Below are 22,962 nucleotides of genomic sequence, written 5' to 3'. Positions count from 1 at the left end.
TATTAATCTTTAAAACATAACTAGGGAGCTATAGTTTCTTTTTAAAAAAGTATCTTAACATATTCCAAAGCCAAATATTGCTATCCACTAAAAAATTACTACTTTTTCTTCAAACAATACAGATAACCAAATATATCTGAAAAGAATTTTTTTCGTTTTTCTGGATTATTCCTGTGTACTCTATCAATTGGCAGTATCTCTTGGTTTTTCTAAGCTACGCACGCTACTTCAGCACGCTACTTCAGCTTTAATTAAAAGACCCGTTGCCATAGTTTCTCAGAGAATAGCTCAAGGCATGCTGGAGTCCATTATTTTCTTCACGTTTCTAAAGAAATTGTAATAGAACAGTAGCCAGCCAAAATTCCCCAGTTTTATCTCCCAGCTAGTAGAGCTTATGACTTGCAGCCATACAGCTAGGTATTCTAAACATTTCAGGAGAGTCTAACAGTTGGGACAGTTATCGGAAATTCAGCCTTTGGTTCTTTTCTTCTGCACATGGGTGATGTAACCATGCAGCTCAGCCACAGACAGCAGACAGAGGGGGAGTTCAGCCTCACAAAACCTCTGATTCCATCTGTGGAAAACACCAGCAGATTTCTTTTTTCTAATAACAATGGAGAAAATGTACTACATTATTGCTTCTCAGCCTTTCGGCTAAGATCAAGCGTAAAATGCACTACCTTTACATGTTGTAGTGATAATGGTATGCCTCCTATGTTTCAATTATTTCAGAAATGTAAATTATAAAATGCTCAAAAAGGCAACTTTTGGAAGAAACACTCAATAATGGAAATTCTTTAAGGATTTCAAAAAAATTCAAAGGGAAATTCAGTGAATCTTATTTCTTAAAGCGAAAATTTGATTCCATTTGAGTCCTACTCTGCTTCCACATGGCAAAGACCACTATCTTCAAATCCTGAAGAATAAGCTCAAAGGTTATTCTGACCTTTCAGTGTTAAAGAATGTGAGTAACAATGATCCCTACGTACCTTAGAAAAGGCAAATGCCAGTTCGGTAAGATGTGAATTTGGCCTCACTTTTCTGCTTCCAAGTGGTTATGAGCATGCACTTCTTGCCACCAACATAAGCAGGTGGACCAGGGTTTGAGTTTCAACTCTAAGAACCATGCAACCATACACAAATGATGACTAAATGAGACAGGACATATGGAAAGATGGCTGGTACAAAGGAAGTACTCAGAAAACGGTGACTGTTATCATTTCTCCGTAACTAGGTCACACCTCCAGGTCAGAATGTGGGGCAGGATTAGATCTCGCTGTTTTCATCATCCTGGCTCCCATCAACTATCATTTTAGTAGCTAACATAAATCATTCAATTACTGATATTTCCAACCTAAATAGTACACAAATCAGTTGACTTCTTTTCATTTATTCCCTATCACTAAAACTTCTCTTAATCTCTCTTTTCTATATAAGATAAAAAGATTCTAAAAAGTGTTTGAGGAGCTCGCATAGTAGGCTAAGCTTCTGCCTGTGGCACTGATTCATGTCCCAGCTGCTCCTCTTCCAGTCTGGCTCTCTGCTATAGCCTGGGAAAGCAGCAGAAGAAGGCCCAAGTCCTTGGACCCCTGCACCTGCGTGGGAGACCCAGAAGAAGCTCCTGGCTCCTGGCTTTGGATCTGCCCAGATCTGGCTTTTGTGGCCATTTGGAGAGTGAACCAGCAGACAGAAAACCTTTCCGTCTCTTCCACTCTCTGCCTGTAACTCTGCCCCTCAAATAAAAAATCTTTTAAAAATATAAATAAATAAAAAGTATATGAGAGACAGAAGTCCCCTATTTTTAGCCAGGTACAAAGTGTAGACCAAGAGCATAGGGAAACTGCAGATGTCCTATGCATGTTAAATTATATTTATTAATGAATGAATAAATGCACATTAAATAAACAAAGGTTCCATTTTGTCATAGCTACTATGATACAGATCCCTATAATATCTTTGATAGGTATTTACATAGAAAAAAGTATATATTATCTCATTGATTTTCACAAAATCCTGTGAAAGATAAAACTAGTTATTCCTGCTTCTCGCTTACCAAAAGAGACAGCAATATTAAGTGATTTACAGGAGGTAAGCTAAGGAACAGGTCTTAACCTCCAGGTTTTAACACCTAAGTCAGGATCCACTCCACTTCTCATGTGATCCAATCACTGCAGCTTAAAGACAGGAGGTTGAGAAACATCTCCCAAGTGAATTCCCATTGCCACGTGTATTTTCTGCATATTCACTTCTTCCCTGTTCAGACAAACTTGCAGCCCATGGGCCTGAAAAGGACATCCTACCATTATGCTGTTGAGAAACAACCCCAGCTGAAATTTCAGCTTATAGATTGTGGGCAACTTTATGAATTACTACTCCTGTTTGTCCAAATGTCACAGATAACTGATAGAAAGCTGTCTACAGCACACCACAACTGAATCACAGCAAAAACTAACTGCCCTACAAAAGGCATTTTCTAGTATAAATTTTTACGTGGTGGAGATTTTTTTCAATGATCCCAATTGCAGCTAGACAGAGATATCTAGTCATCATCCTGAAAGAGTTCTTAACTCTGGCCTATAAATCCACATATGAGCACTTCGACGGCCCCTGCAGGCACTTGAAAGTATATACAGAAGCAATATATCTACTTAATTATATGCATTTTTCTAAAGATGTGGATCACAGCTCTCCTTAGGTTTTTAAGAGTTCCCCAAAAGTCAAGATCCTGCATAGGGACCTCAGAGTAATAGAATTCAGACTTCAGTTTTATGGGTTACTTTTTAAAAATTTCTAATTTCTATTTGTGACTGTATCACTTTCCTTACCCCCAAATATTGGAACATTCATTTGAGGTTTGCTTCAGGATGCTTTACCACAATATCAAGGAGGCAGTCACACTCCAGACAGATCTGAAAGGCTCACAGGTGCCTGTTGCCTCCTCCAGGCAGCTCAGTGCAGAATGGGTATGAGCAGGAATTTACTTAACATTTTTAATGATTCTCCAGAGTGGGTGCCAGTTAGCTATTTAAAACCTGCTAGTGGTCTACTGCTAAATGACTTCCAAATGTGAGTTGTACTTCTTTAGAAAACTCATCAGTAAACACAATGAAATGTACACTACTTTCTCTAAAATATGCAAGTAGTTCCTTAATGTCTATTTGGTTTTCTCAAGTTGAGGGGAAATCTAGAAAACGTGAAGAATAATGCGACTGGACAAAACAAATTTTGAAAAGAAATCTTTCCAAATAAAAATGTACTGAGGAAAGATTCTTCAAATTTGCATAAATTGATAAAATAAATGTAATCCTCAGTATTGCATGAGTTATATGTAGTAAAATACATCTCTACCAGTATCATCCAAAATAACAAAATGCGACAAGGATTTCCTAAAAAGTAAATAGTAAAAAAGAGCAGCAATGGGCTGGAGGTGGTGGGGGTACAGACTAATTGGAAACAGACCATGGTTCCTGTGACAAGGAAGTAGTAGAAGCACATCTCTCGTTGAGACAGCCCTAAAACTGGACAGAACGCATTCAGCATTTAAGGTTGGTGAATAGTGAATAGGAGCAGGTGGACTGAAGTAAAAAGGCCAGAAATCAGAAGACACCAACCCCGTGATGAGCTTGCCATTTTTAAGGTCTATTATCTCCATGAAAGAATGCAGCCTGAAACTCACAAGGGGTACTGAGTCAGGAGAGCTACAGAAGAGCTCTCTAATTCCAGTTTGAGAACTAAGAAGGAAAAGTCTTTAGACCCAGAGAAAGTACCCATTTTTATCCTCGGAGTTCTGTCAATCCTCATCACCTTAGAAATCCCACAGGCAACAACGTTAGAGGTCCTGAAAGCAGCTCATAGCAACTAAACCGTCCCCTCCTATCTCCCAAGAGAGGAAGGCAAACTCCTATCACTTTATTTTCTGACTCTACCTTCTTGCCACCAACACAAGTGCAATTATAGAACTGTGTCCCACAACGGGAAAATAAAAGTCCTAACTTTCTGGCTAGATGAATAAAAAGGGAATTTAAAAGTACTACCAACCCTACAGAAATTAAAAAGAGTAAAAGCAACGTTAGGCCAACAAATTAGACAACTTAGGGGAAATGAATAAATTCCTAGAAAACCACAAACTGCAAAGTAACTCAAGAAGAAAAAAAATTTTTGAATAGCCATGCGAAAAGACAAACAAACTAAACTGATAACTTAAAATATTCCCTCAAAGAAAGCAACAGCCTGAAATGGCTTCTGTGGTAAACTAGAATTAATATTAGTGATTCACAATCTCAGAAAATAGAGAAAAACTTAGGGTTCCTTCTCCTTCTCCCTTTCATCCCTCTCTTCCCCTCCCCTTCTCCTTCATCCTTACTTCATGAAGTTCTCTCTCCCTCTCTCTTTCTGGTTTTCTGCCTCTCAAACAGAAAAAAAAGACTATATATTATATGATTCCACCTATACGTAACATACAGAAAAGACAATCAATAAAAATACTGAAAACAGATTAGCAGTTGCATGGAACTTGGGGTTTAGAACAAGTACTGACTGCAAACAGACATGAGAGATCTTGCTGGGGTGATGGGAAATATTCTAACACTGGGAATTATTGCTCAATAAAATTTTTGAGAAATGATGTCAGACCTAGAAATTTTAGGATGTTATTTCCATATATATGAAACCAAAAAGTTAGAAAATACTGCCTATGAAAAACCATAGGTAAAGCTTAAAATGAGTGTTTTGGGATAGTAGACAACAACAATTAGAAATGTCAGGGGGCCAGCACTGTGGCAAAGCAGGTAAAGCCACTGCCTGCAGTGCTGGCATCCCATATGGGTGCCAGTTCGAGACCCGGCTGCTCTGCTTCCAATCTGGCTCTCTGCTAGGGCCTGGGAAAGCAGTAGAAGACAGCCCAAGTCCTTGGGCCCCTGCACCCACATGGGAGAACAGGAATAAGCTCCTGGTTCCTTGCTTCGGATTAGAGCAGCTCCAGCCATTGCAGCCAATTGGGGAGTGAACCAGCAGATGAAAGATTCTCTCTCTCTCTCTCTCTCTCTCTCTCTCACTCTCGCTCTCTCTGTGCCTCTCCTTCTCTCTGTGTGTAACTCTGACTTTCAAATAAATAAATAAATCTCAAAAAAAAAAAGAAAAAAGAAGTCAGGGGCCAGCATTGTGGTGTTTCAGGTAAAGCCATGGCCTACAACACTGGCATCCCATATGGGTGCTAGTTCGAGTCCCAGCTGCTCCACTTCTGATCCAGCTCCCTGTTCAGGGCCTGAGAAAAGAAGCAGAAGATGACCCAAGATTGTGGGCCCCTGCCACCCACATAGGAGATCTAGATGAAGTTCCTGGCTCCTGGTTTTGGCCTGGCCAGTGCTGGCTGTTGTGGCCACCCAGGCTGTGTACCAGCAGATGGAAGATCGCTCTCTCTCTCTCTGACATTCAAATAAAATAAAGAAATATTTTTTTAAAAAAGTAAGAAATCAAAATGTGCCCTATAGCAGACTGTAAAAGTGGTCAAATGCTATGCAAGTCCTCTCATCAGCACTTGACTGCTCCACTCTGTGACTTGCTTTAGCTAAAGCAATGCATCAACTAGGCTTTTCACACGCCAGAGCCTAGACCTCAAGAGCTCTCAAGCACTTCCACCTTTGCTGCTTTTGGAATCTGAATCTAATCACATGTGCTACAACCTGGTCTGGCTTATCAGGAGATGAGAGACCATGTGGAGGAAAAGTGTGAGTCAGTCAAAAGCTGACTAAAGGTATATCAAGGAGCTACAGCTGTGCTGAGTCAACTCTGACCCAGCCTAGAACAACTGCCAGCTGGGCTCAGTCAACATTGCCCATCCACAGAAACATGAGCTAAATGGTTAATGTTTTAAGCTACCAAATTTTAAGCAGTTTGATACAAAGCAGAAGCTAATTGATACACTATAAGAACAGTAGTCTCTACTGGACAACACACTGAACCAAACAGATGGGTTTTGTGAAGCTGTCCATTATGGACAGGCCTCCTAAGCACAACTGACATTTAACCCAGCATGTGAAACACCACCCCCATCCCATGTCAGAGTACCGGGATTTGACAGCCAGCTCCGGATTCCAGCTTCCTGCCAATGTAGACCCTAGGGAGGCAGTGATTATGGCTCAAGTAAGTGGGTTCCTGCCACTGATGTGGGAGAACCCTGTTGAGTGAAGGCTCCCAGTTTCAGCCCGGCCTAGCAACAGGTATTGTGGGCATCTGAGGAATAAACCAACGCATGGGAGGTATCTGTCTCTGCCTCTCAAGTCAATAAATAAATAGCCTAGAATAGGAAAGCTGCAAACACTGTTGACCTGTTATATAAGTTGGGAGTCACTGGGGCAAAAGAACTAGCTGCATGAGTGAAGTGAGAATAACAGTGAAAATTTGTCCAGAAAGTTGATCTAAAAGTCTTTAATGAGCAGAAAAGCAAGTGAAGTAAAATCAGAAGGTGCTAACAAGCTCAAAACCAGGGAGGACTTAACCTGGTCCTGATGAAAATAAAAAGGAAATTCATGAAGAGTCTGAAATTAGGCACAGAGATTAGGAGAGTACATGATCAGATATTTCAGAATTCAAGTATGTGGTGACAGAGCAGCTTTATAGCATGATAAATTACACACAGGGAGAATGGAAGGAGGAAAGACATACAGGTAGGTAGATAGATAGTGACATATATAGGTATAAAAAGTTAATTACAGGAGCCAGTGTTGTGGTGTAGCAGGTAAAGCTGGTACCTGCAGCACTGGCATCCCTTATGGGTGATGGTTCAAGTCCCAGCTGCTCCACTTCCAATCCAGCTCTCTGCTAACCTGCCTGGGAAAACAGCAAAATATGACCAGATCCTGGGCCCCTTACCCATGTGGGAGACTGGGAGGAAGTTCCTGGCTCCTGGCTTCAGCCTAGTGCAGCCCATTGGTTGTAGTCATTTGGGGAGTGAACCAAAGAATGGAAGATCTCTTTCTACTTCTCTCTCTCTCTAACTCTGCCTTTCAAATAAATAAATAAATCTTTTTAAAACAAAAGTTAATTACATAAAGATTAGAAAGTACCCCTTATATCTAAGCTTTCTTTTTCTGCTGCCTCTCCAAACTGGCCAAATCATTTTTATTGTTTTTTACATCTTGATTGCATTTAATTTTGTAAATTCATTTTAGTTGTATAGATGTATGTAGATCTCTCTTCTAAGAAAACAATTACATAAGTAAATCTGGTAGAAATGGAATGAAAAAGCTTTTAAACATACTATAAAAATACCATAACTCACTTAAAACATGATAGAAACTTTTTAAAGGAAAAAAAAACTCCACAGACTCAAATGTGTGTATGTGTTTGTGTGTGTGTAACAAACCTTAATGAGTTGCCATCTACAGCGGAAATTCTCCAAGTCTGGAGGACAAACTTCTAAGGTCCATGAGATTCTTTCAGGGTGTCTACAAGGAAAACAAATTACTTTTGGAAAATTACTAACCTACCTTAGTATTGATGTCTGGTAGCTTTGGGATCCGCAAGGAGGGAAGGCCTACACTTCCGAGAATGGAGAGGCCTACTTCCGGGGAAGAAAGTCCTTGTCAAGGTCCCTGCGGGTGCCTAAAGGTCAACCAATGAGGATCAGACCCACCTCAATTTTTTTTTTTTTTTTAATTTTTAACAGGCAGAGTGGACAGTGAGAGAGAGAGACAGAGAGAAAGGTCTTCCTTTGCCGTTGGTTCACCCTCCAATAGCCACTGCGGCCGGCGCACCGCGCTGATCCAATGGCAGGAGCCAGGTATTTATCCTGGTCTCCCATGTGGGTGCAGGGCCCAAGGACCTGGGCCATCCTCCACTGCACTCCCGGGCCACAGCAGAGAGCTGGCCTGGAAGAGGGGCAACCGGGACAGAATCCGGTGCCCCGACCGGGACTAGAACCCGGTGTGCCGGCGCTGCAAGGTGAGGATTAGCCTATAGAGCCACAGCACCGGCACCGCCTCAACTTTTAACCCCCATGCCCTGAATCTATAAAAGGAGCTCTGCCAATTTCTGACGCGCGACTTCTCTGGCCCCTGCTCTGTTTGCTCTGTTGGGACCAGTGAACCTCGCCCGGTGAACCCCAATAAAAGCCTGTGAATTAACTGATTCATCTGCCTGGGAAGATTTGTTATGCGCCGGACACCTTGCAATGTCCTGTGTCAGTTTTGACATATTTTTCCAAGGAATCTTTTCACTTCATTCTAAGATGTCAATTTTTCATAAAATTTTACAGTATATTCTCTTACCCTTGTCATGTCTATAAGGTTTACAGTTCTAACTTTTCATTGTCATACCAGTGGCTTAATTAATCTAACTAGAAGCAAATAAACTTTATTGCTCTTTTCAAAGAATAAATGTTGGGTTTGTTTTCTCCAGTGTGCATCTTTTCTCTATTTCATCCCTATCTGCTCCTGTCTTTTATACCCATGTATCACTTAACAACAGGAATACATTCTGAGAAATGCATTGCAAGGGAATTTCTTTGTTGTGCAAACATCACAGCGTGTACTTATACAAACTAAGATGGCCATGACATCACTCATCAATAAAATCTTAGTGGACGACCATCATACATGCAGTCCATCGTTGACAGAAATACCATTATGTATATCTCCCCATTGCTCTGAGCCTCTCATAGCTAACTGATTTTAAACATTTCCTCTTCTTAAATAGATGTTAAAGCAATATGTTTTCCTCTAAGCTCTGCTTTGGCTATATCACACAATTATAAGAACTGTTTTCATTACCGTTCAATTCAAAATATTTTCTAATTTCTTTTATGGCTCTTACTGCCTGAATTACTTAGAAGCATGTTACCTAATTTACAAATATTTGTGAGTTTTGTAAAGATCTTACTGTAATTGAGTCCTAATTTAATCCTGTTATAATCATAGAATATAATCGCTATGGTTTTAAAACTACACATTTATTGTGACTTGATTTTTTATTTACTTTCATTTTTATTTGAAAAGCAGAGAGACAAGAGGCAGACAAAGAGAGATTTTTCCATTCACATATTCACTCTCCAAATGCTCACAACAGTTAGACATAGGCCAGCAGTCCGGAAATCAATCCGTGTCTCCCATATGGGTGGCACTGCTTACAGTACTTTATCTGTACATCCAAGCATATCAGCCGCTGCAGCTGCATCCCAGGGTGTACATTAGCAGGAAGCCAGGCCAGAAGCAGAACTGGGACTTGAAACAGGCTTCCCAATACAGGATATAAGCAAATCAAGCAGTAACTTAACTGCTGTGCCAAATGCCTGCCCCTACCGGGACTTCTTTTAAGGCCCACACGAACTTTTCACGCGAACTGGTCGTATGAATGTGGTATTCTACAACTACTAGGTAAAGATAGTAGAAAAGGTTGTTTATATCACCCACTCTTCACTGTTTTCTATCACTTGTAGAGAGAGAGATGTTTACACAATGTGTTGATCACCAACTATAACATTACCTATTTCTCCATTTATTTTTGACAATTCCTACTCCAAACATTTTAAGGCTGTTTTAAGGCACATGCACGTTTATTATTACGTCCTCATGAGCAATCGGCCCTTTCATCATTACAAACAACTCTCTTTATCTGTGTCAATACTATTTGCCTTGATACTTATTTTGTCTGATATTAGTATAGCCAATCCAAACTTCTTAGGCTTATTGTTTGTATCACTTACATTTTCCCAAGAACTCATTTTTTTTCCTGTTTTTTTTTTTTTTTCTTTTTTAAAGATTTATTTACTTGAAAGGCACAGCTACAGAGAGAGAATGAGACAGAAAGAGGGAGACAGTGAGCTTCTATTCACTGGTTCACTCCCCAAATGGCCACAATAGCCAAAGCTGGGCCATGTTGAAGCCAAGAGCCTGGAACACCCTCTGGATCTCCCATGTGGGTGGCAGGAGCCTAAGCACTTGGGCCATCTTCCACTGCTTTCCCAGGCACATTGGCAGGGAGCTAGATTGGAAGTGGAGCAGCCAGGACTAAAATGGGTACCCATAAGAGGTGCTGCTGTCACAAGCACCAGCTCTACCTGCTGCACCACAAGGCCAGCCCCCATTAATTCATTTTCAATCTGTATCTATATACTAAAGTGCATTCCTAGTCAAGCCTTACTACTTATCCATTCAGATAATCTCTCTCTTAACTGGAGCATTTAGTTCACTAATATTTACTGTAATTATTATTATGGGAGGATTTAGGTCTATCATTTCATTATTTCAGCCTGTCCTCTCTTTTTTTGTTTTTGAACCAGTGTACCCTCCCTGCCGCCTTCTTTAAATCATTTGTATATGTTTTGCATTTGAATTTATCTATTGCCTTCACAATACTTTTTGTTGTTTGCTCTGAGGATTAAAATAGCCTTCATGCCAGTGCTGTGGTGCAGTGAGCAAAGCCACCACCTGCAATGCCAATATCCTAAATGAGCACCAGTTCATGTCCCAGCTGCTCCACTCCCAAACCAGCTCCCTGCTAATGTGCCTGGAAGAGCAGTGTTAGATGGCCCAAGTCCTTGGACCCTTGCAGCCATGTGGGAGACTCAGAGGAAACTCCTGGCTCCTGGCTTCAGCCTGGCACAGCCTCAACGATTGTGATCATTTGGAGAGTGAACCAGAGCGTGGAAGATCTCTCTCTCCCCTGACTCCCCCTCTCCTTCTAACTCCACCTTTCAAATAAATAAATCTTTTTTAAAAATTTATACTTATTTGTTAATATACAACTTCCCATAAAATGTAGAAATCTTGCAACCACATAGGGAGAATTCATTTACTCCCCTCTCTACACTACAGTTGTCAAACATTTATATATATTATCATTCTCATAAGACAATGCTGTATTTTTGCTTTAAACAATTATATATATTTCTCAATTAACAGTAATAAAATGTTATTTTATATTTTTCTTGGTATGTGCCATTTGTGATTCTTTATTAAAACACAAATATACCACCACATTTCTTAAAACTAGTTGAACAGATTACCATTAGGCCCTTACCTGGCATGAATGCATAAATTACTCATTAAAAACTGTCCTGAACTTTTCTCTTAAGCTCTTGACAAGTAAGGCAATATCACTTAGCACCAATGTGGTTGTAAACAAAACAAACTCAGGCACTGGAATTGGATAATACTGATATTAAGGTGAAACTGTATAAGATAATTCAGTTATGTAATTCAATGTATGTTTACGTCAACTTTTTTGATTATAAATTTAAACAACAAATACTAAAACTTGTTTAAAACTCTCAGATCAAATTATGAAAATTTTTTCAATTAAAATAAAGTCAAGGAATATTTCCAACTCAATTTAAAAGTACCTGAATCTGTGTATCTTCAAAGTAAATTAAGCAGACCTTAGAATAAATCTAAAATAAAAGAGAAAAGGATTTGCCTCCTTCCACTTAAGGAAAAGAAGAATATGGAATATTTTATAAAATCCATAAGAATTGAGAATTTAACTATCAGAAAACTTCAAACATCCATTCACTCAGCAAACATTTACTAAGCTCTAAATGCCAGACATCAAGCTAAGAACTACGGGATTTAGACTGTATTCAAAACTTTCTCAACCTTATCAAGCAAAAAAAGTTAACTGCTATTGTGAGGAGGGAGCCAAGAAAATTTCCTAAAAGAGATGACCTATGAGCTGGGATATGAAGATGGAGCAGAAATTATGTTTTCTGTGCTTGAACACTTTTGTTTTTGTTATAGGTGGATGGGAAAGGAGGAAAAAAAAGGAAAAGAAGCCTTCTGAGCTGGAAATAAGGCAGACAAAAGCACTAACCCTAAATCGTCATGGTTAATTTGGTGAATTACAAGAGGTGTGGACAAATGATAGACTATACCTAACAAAAGGACATTACATGGGGATCTTAAGAAAGATGAACTTTGATATTGGGATGGAACTGAAACACTACAGGAGGATTTTAAGTACAAGTGGAATATGGCTTACTCAATCCTATATCCCTAACCTACCTTTACTACAAACTCTAGGAAAGATGAAAAGTTCATATCCCAAGCCTGCTTGGCAGTGAGACACGACTTTATGACATTTCTGGCCAGTGAAAAGCAAGCAGAAATCTAAACTAAAAATGCTTCTAGCAAGAATCTGATTTCCTGATGACCATCCACAGCTGGTTCTGCCCCTTCTCTTCCTTCCTGCCTTGAATTTGGTCATGATGCCTGCAACTATGCCAGCCATCTCACAATCATGACAAAAGACCCAGATTATTCCAAATATATCAGCAATGACCCAGGAGAGTGGCTCAAGCAAAGCCTACAGCCATGTCTAGGCTTCTCACCATAAATGAGTGGAAATACCTATTTAGTAATAACCATATTAAGTTGGGCTTTCCATTGCTTGAATCTGAACATCTCCATAACTGACACAAGTGTTAAAAATTAATTTGTGTTTCAGACTTATCTTTATTAAATTTATGTGGATGGACTGGGGCAGAGGGAGATGCAGAGAGACTTGAGTGTACCCTTCTTATAAGGCCTGAACCAAGGGAACAGCAATTGGGACAGTTAAGGAGGTATCAGTTCAGAGATGTTTAATTTATTTATTTTTTTTTTTTTTATTTTTGACAGGCAGAGTGGACAGTGAGAGAGAGAGAGACAGAGAGAAAGGTCTTCCTTTGCCGTTGGTTCACCCTCCAATGGCCGCCGCGGCCGGCGCGCTGCGGCCGGCGCACCGCGCTGATCCGATGGCAGGAGCCAGGTGCTTTTCCTGGTCTCCCATGGGGTGCAGGGCCCAAGCACCTGGGCCATCCTCCACTGCACTCCCTGGCCACAGCAGAGGGCTGGCCTGGAAGAAGGGCAACCGGGACAGAATCCGGCGCCCCGACCGGGACTAGAACCCGGTGTGCCGGCGCCGCTAGGCGGAGGATTAGCCTAGTGAGCCGCGGCGCCAGCCAGTTCAGAGATGTTTAAAAGAGAAGACAGGGCACGAGGGATGAGAGAGCTGTCTCATATCTTCTAAATTGCTACTTTGAGCAGCTGCAGAGGAATGGGAGGATAAAGTAGATGTAAGACACAGATTTCAGCATGACCCTTACACCATGTGGGAGTACACTGAAACAGTATGAGATGCCACAAGTAAAATCTGAATAGGCAAAAATGAAGCCCTGTAAATCTATTAAGATAAAAAGTAGATTAGTGGTTGCCTAGAGTCGAAGGGTGGAAGAATTACTGCTTCTTTGGGGAGCGATGAAAATGTCCTAAAATTAAAATCCAGTGATGGTTGCACAACCTTGTGAATACAAGAAAAACCACTAAATTATACTCTTTAAATAGAAGAACTGTATGGTATGTAAATTATGTCTCAAAAAATATTTACTTAAAGTAGGCCCAAGGCAGGGAATATCACCAAACAAGTAGGAAAAGCGTTGAGTACAGGAACAGAAGCAGCCAGGGCCAAGAAAAAGAGAGAATTTAAAAGGGGTATTATCCAAACACTAGGCAGGAAGTTCCAAGTAGAAATGAGAGACCAACAGTGTCAAACAGCAGATACATCAATTAAATTAGGGATTGGAACATTTGGCTTGGCAATTTGAAAATCATTGGTAAGCTAAGTGTAAGTGATTTTAAACAGTAGCAGTAGAAGTCAATGAGAGGTAAGGAATAGGAGGTAACAAATAAGGATATTCTTCAAGAAACTTTTCTTAGCCAAAAAAAGAGCAGGTGGTATGGGGAGGTTTCTATTTTCATTAGAAAGCACCCAGAATGGTTGTATGTAAAGGAATGAGCTCAGCATAGAAGGAAGAACAGACTATAACGGAGGAGATGATAACTAACAGACCATCCCCCAAGAAATGGGAAGGAAGAATTCACAGCCTAAGTCTAAAATACTGGCATGGAGAATAGATGAATTTTCCATTAAACTGGGGAGTTTGGTTAATATGCCATTGAGTTTGAAGGGGCAATAATTGTTAAAGGGGCCAGTGTTGTGGTATAGTGGGTAAAGCCACCACCTGTGATGTCAGCATCCCATATAGGTGCCGGTTCAAGACCTGGCTGCTCCACTTCCAAGCCAGCTCCCTGCTAATATGCCTGGGAAAGCAGCAGAGAATGGCCCGGGTGCTTGAGCCCCTGCACCCACGTAGGAGACCCGGAAGAGGCTCGAGGCTCCTGGCTCCTGGCTTCGGATCGGCTCAGCTCCGACCATTATGCCCATCTGGGGAGTGAACCAGTGGATGGAAGACCTCTCTCTCTGCCTCTACATCTTTCTGTAACTCTATCTTTCAAATAAATAAAATAAATCTTAAAACTAAAAAATACCTTTAAAAAACTATCACGTGATATATTGATGTTTTTCTGTGGTTTAGGACACAAATATTACTGGCATAGGGCAAGTAGTAGACTTGAGGATTTGAGGAAGAGGTAAACCCTTGGAGTAATTATTGAAGGAGAGGAATTTTCAAGGAACAAGCTGTAAAGATGAAAGGAATCTATCAAATACTTTGTTAAGCTGTAATGTATTTCATAACCAATAAAAATAGTCTTGTATGTTATCAATTGCCTGCAGATTTGCATTTGTGTTGAGATTTGTAATGACCATGAATGCTCTGTCACAAGTCCCTGGACAGATGGTGTCTGCAGTCAGAATACAACCCAGTGATGCCTGATCCATGGACTTCAAAAACATCTCGCCCTTCAAAGGCTCAGGTGTAGGGTAACCAGAAAGGCCCCCTAAAGGCCGTCCATTTGCTTTAGGGACTGATGAAAACATTTCCCAGGCCCTCTCCAGCAGGGGCCATGATTCTTCATTCCTTTTGAAAGTGGAATAAAAGTGACTGGCTGTTTTGTTGTGGTTGCTGCAAAATAAATTAGAAGGTGTTTGTTTTGCTACACTTCAACAGGAATCATAGCAGGTGCCCTCCTAAGTTGTTCAATTTACAATGTTATGTCAAAGCCTTTTGTCAACTGTCAACTAGTACACAGAAAATATTTTTATTTTAGCTGCACCTACTCTGGTTTCCACTGTATATTCCTTTGTGCACTCTCAAGAACCTTTTCTGCTCTACTCATACTTTCATGCACTGAGCGCTGAACATGTGTTTCCCTAAGTCTTTGTCTATGCTCGTCCCATTCTGCCAGTCTGGGAGTTTGGTTTCATTCCCTCCCAGTCTACGCAGGTACTAATTATCCATTCTTCATATTTCAGCAGGAATGACACCTCCTTTTGGAAGGCTTCTCTGATTACCCCAGCTAAATGTAATCATTTCACCAGAACTACTGCTTCCTTTCCATTTGTGAGACATAATTTATTGCTTGGTATTTGTGCTTGTTGTATATTTGGGAGGGGAGGGCTGCCTAAGCTCTTCAATGTGAGGAACCATGTTTTACAGATGCTTTTCAGCATGATGCTTTGTAGAGAGTAGAAACGTGGCCTTTACTTCCAGAAGGGGATTCAGAGATCATCCTCACGTTGAGTCTCAGTCTCGGCGACTCTTGGAGAAACTTCACAGAGGTGACCTAGCATCAAACTTAGAACTCAAAACCAGGATTCTGAACTCCTATTGCTACACTGTACCAGTACTCAATGGTACTTGTGTGGTTCTGTTTTGTACTCTGAATCTCAGAGAGTCATTCTTGAATCATGGGATTCAACAAAGATTCAAATTTCTCCATAAAATTTTTGTTTCAATTTTAATTTAGACAGCAGCTAATTAGTTTAGATGCAGGGGCTAAAAAGTGAGATTTTTTTTTTCCTTTTTTATTTTGTTCTTTCTGTTTTGTCACCAAGTAGGTAAAGTAAGGGTTAAGTAAGTGGTAGGGTTCATTCTGGTGTAATATGCTCTGTGGAGGGTAAATGTGCCTTTTAAACACATGCATTGGCTGTATACTTGCACTCCCCGGCTCCTAATGCTCTCATCACATTTGTGACTCATAGTTGGAACAGTGCAGCAGTTCAGATACTGTAACAGAAGAAATCAGCAACTATTAAATTTCAGCACTGATATTGGAAGTGACCTAGAAGTAATCACCAAGGGTAGGGACTAGATCAAAGACCTTTGTTAATTCTAGTGCCTAACATAAGATTTTGTACAGAAAGAAAAAGTGAATATGTTTATTCTAAAAAAAAATGAGTGACATTAAATGAATATTACATAAACACTTATAACTTATGATTGACTTAATTATTACAAATTAATCTAGACCTAGAATTCAACCCTAGACAAATAAGTTATTTACAAGGATAACCTAATTATAAAGGAAACTTCCATAATAAACTATCATTTTCACTAATGCACTAAACTGGGCAATTCTTAATAACAGATGCAAATTGAATGAGAAGCAGTGATGACCCATCCTCCCATGCTTTGGTATGCAAACAAGCGGAAAAACAAGGAGGCCAAGGGGCTTGGCTAGATTATCATTTCCATGATTTTATGGATTTGCCAATTCCACTTTACAAGAAATGTCTACTAAAAGCTCAACTTAATTTCTTTCATTGACAGTTCTGGGCATATTACTCTCTGGGCTATGAGACATAGTTAAATACCACAGGATAGATAAAATGTAGCCAGGGAATTCTTGTTTTACTCAGTCCTTATCTTGCAATGTGACTCTTGGAGATCTGCTCAACTTGAGTTAACTCTTTTGGTCCCTTTGCCTGGAACGGGAAGTGAAGATACTTACTCAAATCCTGGTAAATAGAAAACATACTCTTCCCCTCCCCTTGAATAAAACAAGGCTTCCCTTATCCCACTGAGCTGATGAACAGGGATCATTTACCACTATTCACCCTGAGCATTCTCAAAGGGCATTCTCATCGTCTTTATTCTACTGAAGTACTCCCAAGACTCGCTCTTATGATCTACTGGTACCTCAACCACCCATATCACTTTCTGAAATTTCCTTAAATCAGGAATTCTAGAATCTAAGGTAACAGTATATCATTGTTTAAAGTCACAGCATAAAACATATATCCCCAGGAAAAGTTTACTTCTTAGATGTCAGGATTCTCAAAACTGAAATGAGTACTTGGTTTCTAGGCTGTGTCCTCTTATCAGTATGAAATCCTTTATCTTCATTAATTATTTAGAACAAAAAGAGAAACAGAAAACTCTGGACAAATTTTTTTGTATGCATAGGCAAAACACATATTTCTGTCTTTTTATCCATCAGGTTCTGAAATGGGGTTACACTGTTTAGGCCGTGCTAGGGGAATTAATTTCACATTCTCATATTTTGTCGTTAAAAACGTTGAGATCTACGAAAAAGCCAGTAAAGACAAGTCTGCAAGTAAGTGAAAATAAAAAGGGCTGGTGGGGGTTATAGTTCCAAAACATAACCACCTATGTGACTTATTTCTAGCTTCACGAGGAAGACATGGAACTGAAGACATATGCTCTTATGGTGGCACTCCTCAGAGGAGAGGCGAGGCTACTTTCCCTATTGCAGAACTCTCCCCACTTCCAATCCGGGTCGTGAGGCCCCATTTGTTCCCCTTGGAGGAGGACTGCTCTGACTACCTGGAAGGAACACACTGAAATTTCCTGCCCAGATGGATTCCTTCCTGGGCGTGTGGGTACAGAAGCAAGATCCTCCACCAAAGAAAGCAGCAAAGTGCTCCCCGAACTCCTTGATCTGTCCAAGGACTTTCGCAAAGCTCCTTCCCGTTTCAAAGTGAGTCAGCAAGATCCCAAACTCATTTTCCTCACTGGATCACGATAGAAATGCTGAAAGTGAATTATCTACTTACTGAGATTGGAATGCAGAACAGAGAGCACTAACTTCTCAGTTCGATATGATTATGACTTGCCAGAAAGTCAAAACATTTTCTTTGATAATTAATTATTTTGCTGCAGCTGCTGCTAAGAAGCAGTAATAAGAATGTCCATTATACTACTCACACTCAAGTTTTTTAATATGCCAGAAACCAAGTAAATCCTGAGGCTTTCCTCAAGGAGAAAATCCTGCAGGAGATATAATTTTGAAAGAAAACGAGAAGAAAAACATTTCCCTGTTTTTTCTAAGGGAAGATGTTTTATTTGTGGTACAAAATGCAATGATGAAATATAACATTTTTATGCAACAATGGTCTCAGAATTTTCACTAACTAAATAGCATTCACTAATTAAATAGTATTTCACTAATTAAATAGCATCAAAGGTACTTGTTGATATGTAGTCTATCAACGAAACAAGCTAATATTGTTTTCAATCTTCTCAGAAAAAAAAAAAAAACTCTAACTAAATTTATTTTCTGAACAAGGTCCTAAGAAAGTGCATTTTTTTCTGTTCTGTCTCAGTTGTATTTGCCCAGTTAGAAGAACTAACACCCACCAAGAGTTATTTTTAATTCATGCAATAAACATTTATTAAAACCAACTATTGGGGCCAGCATTGTGGCATAGCGGATAAAACTGCCGCCTGCAGTGCCGGCATCCCATATGGGTGCCAGTTCAAGTCCTGGACTCTCCACTTCCAATCCAACTCTCTGCTATGGCCTAGAAAAGCAGTAGAGGATGGCCCAAATCCTTGGACCCCTGCACCCATGTGAGACACCCAGAAAAAGCTTCTGGCTCCTTGCTTCAGATCAACGCACCTCCTGCCAATGTGGCCAACTGGGGAGGGAACCAGCAAGTAGAAGACCTCTCTCTCTCTCTCTCTCTCTCTCTCTCTCTGCTTCTCCTTCTCTCTCTGTGTAACTCCGACTTTAAAATAAATAAATAAATCTTAAAAAAAATAATTAAATAAAACCAACTATTGACCACATGCTGGGCCAGGCAATGGGCATACAGCCCTAAACAAGAGAGACACGGTCCTGCCCTCACGGAGCTCACAGTCTAATAAGGCAAATATCAAATAGACACAAGAATATCAACCTGTACCAGGAATCTCATAAAATGGGTTAAAACATTAAACAACCACCCCCAGCTTTCCTAACCAGATGCCAACTCAGGACAAACAGTTAACCAAGCAATAAAGTAAACAAGACATGGTGCTGTCTCATTTTCTCTGGCTTTGCTTAAGCTGAAATGCCTGATGGATAGTGTAATAATCTGTAACAGAATTACAATTCTGGTTCTGTCATTTATGTGTATGGAACTGGTGACTTTTTTTTTAATCAAAACCCTATATATTGATGTTTGTACCGTGACCATTATTGAGATGTTCTATTGAATGAACTAGACATTCAAAAACCATTGCTTCACAATAGACATGCTTTCTATTACTTCCCAAAAACCTGAATGAGTTAATAGACCTGAAAATTTGCAAACACATCTTGTATCTTTATATATTTCTAAATACAATTTTGCAAAATAAAAATGGCTACTGGGTACTGAATACCTGCTGTGAACTAAGTGGGGTTTCTTTTAAATTTAATTTCTCATAATAACCACCTGCAAGGTAGTAGTGGCCCTATTTTACAGAAGGGAAAGCTGAGATGCCAAGAGTTAAAGACAGTTTCCCAACACCACAGAGTTGGGTAGTGGAAAGCCGAGAAAGGAGAATCTGATTGTCTCACTGGTTAATTGATTCTCTCTAGAATCCTAACTTGAGCATCCAGGATTAGACACAGCAGAATTCCTCCTCACAGTGCAACATTAAAATGATGTTATAATAAAGGCAGTCAACGCTTTTCAGCCACCAGAATCCAATGGGGTGCAACCACACACCTGATAGGCTAGTGAAACAACATGTGAAATAACTTCAGGGAAATCAGAAGTAAATGGAGGGTGTGTGACTAGGACATCTTTACTAAGGTGAGTCAATTGCATCGAGCAGCAACTAGCAAGCCTGGCTGCATGAAACTTTCCCAAAAAGAGAGAACACTGTCAAAAAAAGATCTTCCTCTAGGTAGGGACTGGCCCAAAAACTCGTGAAGAAATGCTGGGCCAGGCAGAGCTTGAGTTTTGCTTCAGTCCCATCTACAACGGAACTGGTCTACAGCAGTCTCCCCTCATCACTGTGTCTCAGTCACCTGCTCTAGACGGATGGTCCAAGTCCGGAGAGTAGAGACCAGCACGAGCATTTCGGCTCACACCATCAGATAAAGATCCATCACCACAAACCATGGAGGGTTTCATGACAGCACAGGATCTCAAACAAAACGCATATGGATCGAACAGTTTTGCACGAATCTCCTAAAAGCTCTTCTCGTCTCATTTATCCAAGTGCACAACCACAGTCAACTAGCAGCACCCAGAAAAAGCCTCCACCAGCACATGACTGAAAACTAAAGTGATATCCACCCTGTGACGAAATGTATCTAAGGTCGGCAGAGCTTCTAGAGGCTACCTTTCCCCCTCCCGCACAGCAGCTCAACTACACAAGACATTTGCTAAAACCGTTGGCTGGGCACGAGTGTGGAATTACTTAAAAAAAAAAAAAAAAAAAAAAAAAAAAACAGAAACAGAAAGAACCACGTCACTTTCGCCTTAGGGGCAGCATGCTAGCCATTCAATGTCCTACTGGTTTCTTAACACGCATATGACTAATATTGGTACTCAGGAAAGAGAACTTCTTCTGACCTTGAGCGTGCGCGCTAAATAAATTACCTCAGAACGATAGTGGTGAGATCTCATAACAGCATCTGGGGAGAAAAGAGAAAAAGGAGACTTTATTGAACTCCTTGTTCCTCACCCTCCGAGTTACTGATGACTTATCTGGGAGACAAGGCACACTGAAGACCCCTCGAACTTGGCGGGCCCGAGGCGGGTGGGGGCGCGAACGTTCTCTCGGTTATTTCTATGCGAGAAGTTTCCGGGGAAAGTTCTGGGGGAGTTGGGGAGCCCCAAACTCGCCATGCCTTCACTTTCTTGGCCCGAAGCTCCAGGGAAGGATGGATAAGAGCCAGACTGCCATACAGCCCCGGGCTCCACTCGGAGTACCCTTGGGGCTTGAGCAAACTGATCCTGAGAGTGTGAGTCCCTTCCTGCCCGCCTAGCCCTCTGCATGGCCATGGCTCTCCACACCAGGGAGGCCAGAGGCTGGGAGTGAGGGCCAAAGGGACAAGGACTGTTAAATAAATCAAGGTATTCAGCTGTGGGAGTGGAAGCCAACAGGGGTAGGGGTTGCAGCGGAGGGAAGGAGCCGCGCGGCGCTCTCCACAGCGGCATAGACGTCCCCCACCCCACCCCCCTGAACCGGAGGAAGCCCGTCGCGGCGCGCCTTACCTCGGCTTCTTGAACGACCCGAAAAGACTGATTTCATCGGATGCCTTCCTTTCTGGAGCTTGCGGTGCCAGCAGCAGAAGAAGACGATGGTGGCGATGGTGCCCAGCAGGAGCAACAAGAGGAAGAGGGCACATTGAATGCTGTAGGGTCTCAGCAAAACGAGGAAAGCCGCGGCGATCATGGTGCGGGCGAGGCGGGGGCGACTCGGCGGCGGGGCTGGAGGGCGGCGGCACAGGCACCCGCGCGGGGCGCACGCCTGGGCGGCGGGCACGGGCGAGCGCAGCTCAGCGCATCATGCCCGGCGCTCGCGGCCCCGCGCCCAGCCCAATGGCTGCGCACCCCGCGCCAACCGTGCTATGCGAGTGATCCAGGGCTGCGGGAAGCGCTTGCCATGACTCAGCAGACGGCGACGAGGCTGGGACTTGGCGGCAGGGAGCCTCTCCCCTCCCTCCCGAGGCACCCCCGCCCCCGTCCGTGCGCAGCCCCCGGGCGCAGCCCCGCCGGGGACGCGGCGAGCGGGGAGGAGCAGCGCCGCCCGAGCCCCGCGCATCGTCTTGTGGCCGCCGCCGGCCTCAGCATCCCCGAAACCGGGCGCACGTGGGTCGGGGCGGGGACGCAGAGCCCGGGCTGCAGCCGCGGCGGCCCGCGGGGGGCGGGAATGGGGCGCCGCGGCGGGGGCTCGGCTGATGACATCACGGCCGGGCTGCGGCAGCGCGGGCGCGCGGACATGGCTGCGGCGGCTTCGGCGGCGGCCGCGGGCTGCGCCCGGGCCTGAGCGCCCAGCGCCCTCCCGCGGGGCCGCCCGGCACTTGACACCGTCAGTGGGTCAACAGGCTGGGCGCCTCTTCGACCCCGGGACACCTGGGGCTTCCACCTGTCCATCCTCCCTTGGCCGAGTTGCTGTTGAGCCCGGCGTCAGGGGGCGCCAAGGAGCCAGGGGGAAAACCTTAAGGCGCCGGCGGGAATCTCCAGGCGGTGTTACCCCCACCTCCACCTCCCTGCGCCCCGCCCCGAGGCTGGGGCTTTGGAGGATGCAGCCCGGTGAGCTATTGCTTGTTGGGGGGTTGGGGGTCCTCACACGCTGAGGCGCGAACAGCGGGAAGGGCCTTTCTGGAGAATTGGGGCCCTCCAGGAACGGGAGGCCCAGCCCTCCCTCAGGCCCCTCGAAACTAAGGAGTGCCCCAAAACGCTCGGGTATATAGTTCATAAACCGTGCACCCCCAAACTTGGTGCTATTTCGCAGCCGAGAAAATGGGCACGTTAGATCCTGTTATACCCTTCGTTTCTCCTAAAAGCCTGACTCATTTAGTGTGTTTGAAAGAAACGTGCGATTCCAGGTTTAGGAACCTGGCAGTGAAGGAAGTTGGGAATTGATTGGTCTGTGTCGCGGGCAGGGTGAGGCGATAGGGATCTGTCACACTCGCGCGCACACTGACTGCCCTCGACCCCCTACCCCCACATTCCTTCATAAGCTGCAAAAAGTATGTTGTAGTTGGTGGCCGGGGTCTTTCACAGTGGTCGCTGATGCGGTGCCCACGCCGGAGGTACCGCGGCAGCTGCGGAGGGCCACGGCCACTTGGCAGGAAAGCCGATGCCGCTGCAGTCAGTCTGCGGCATCCTGCGGCCTTGGGCCGGTGCAGTACCGCGGTCTGCTGCCCCCAAGGCGATGTTGGCTTTGCCTGCGTGGGGCCGGGTTGTGTGTTTCATAAGTTAACTGCGGTGATAATGACAAAGTGACACATTGTCACATTTGTGGAATTTCCAATAACTACTAGGTGGGACTCGTAATATTTAAAAAACTGAAGAAAGTGT

The 22,962-nt window shown here is 42.7% G+C and overlaps 2 protein-coding genes across 27 annotated transcripts in view; one reads left to right on the top strand and one right to left on the bottom strand.

Moving 5' to 3' along the window:
• DST (dystonin) overlaps window positions 1-21,457 on the bottom strand; it is a 486,283-nt gene extending 464,826 nt beyond the window's left edge. For 18 of the 23 annotated variants that reach the window (XR_007923259.2, XR_011388661.1, XR_011388662.1 and 15 more), the window contains exons 1-2: window positions 21,151-21,457; window positions 20,506-20,567 (exon numbers count right to left, since the gene is read on the bottom strand). Coding sequence is in view for 20 of the 23 variants with exons in the window: in XM_051855540.2 (XP_051711500.1) it covers window positions 20,506-20,567; window positions 21,151-21,331 (243 nt within the window). In the remaining 3 variants the exon portion in view is untranslated. The remainder of the gene's footprint in view (window positions 1-20,505; window positions 20,568-21,150) is intronic. The other 5 variants (XM_051855543.2, XM_051855548.2, XM_051855551.2 and 2 more) reach the window with 3 other exon arrangements.
• BEND6 (BEN domain containing 6) overlaps window positions 21,194-22,962 on the top strand; it is a 66,031-nt gene continuing 64,262 nt past the window's right edge. For 2 of the 4 annotated variants that reach the window (XM_017345217.3, XM_017345218.3), the window contains exon 1: window positions 21,194-21,332. The gene's annotated coding sequence lies outside the window, so the exon portion shown is untranslated. Of the gene's footprint in view, window positions 21,333-21,938; window positions 22,192-22,962 lie in introns of those variants that run through there. The other 2 variants (XM_002714516.5, XM_017345216.3) reach the window with 2 other exon arrangements.

This window comes from Oryctolagus cuniculus, chromosome 5, assembly GCF_964237555.1.
Source record: "Oryctolagus cuniculus chromosome 5, mOryCun1.1, whole genome shotgun sequence".
In the NCBI taxonomy this organism is placed as follows: domain Eukaryota; kingdom Metazoa; phylum Chordata; class Mammalia; order Lagomorpha; family Leporidae; genus Oryctolagus; species Oryctolagus cuniculus.
This window is presented reverse-complemented; position numbering and strand designations above follow the sequence as displayed.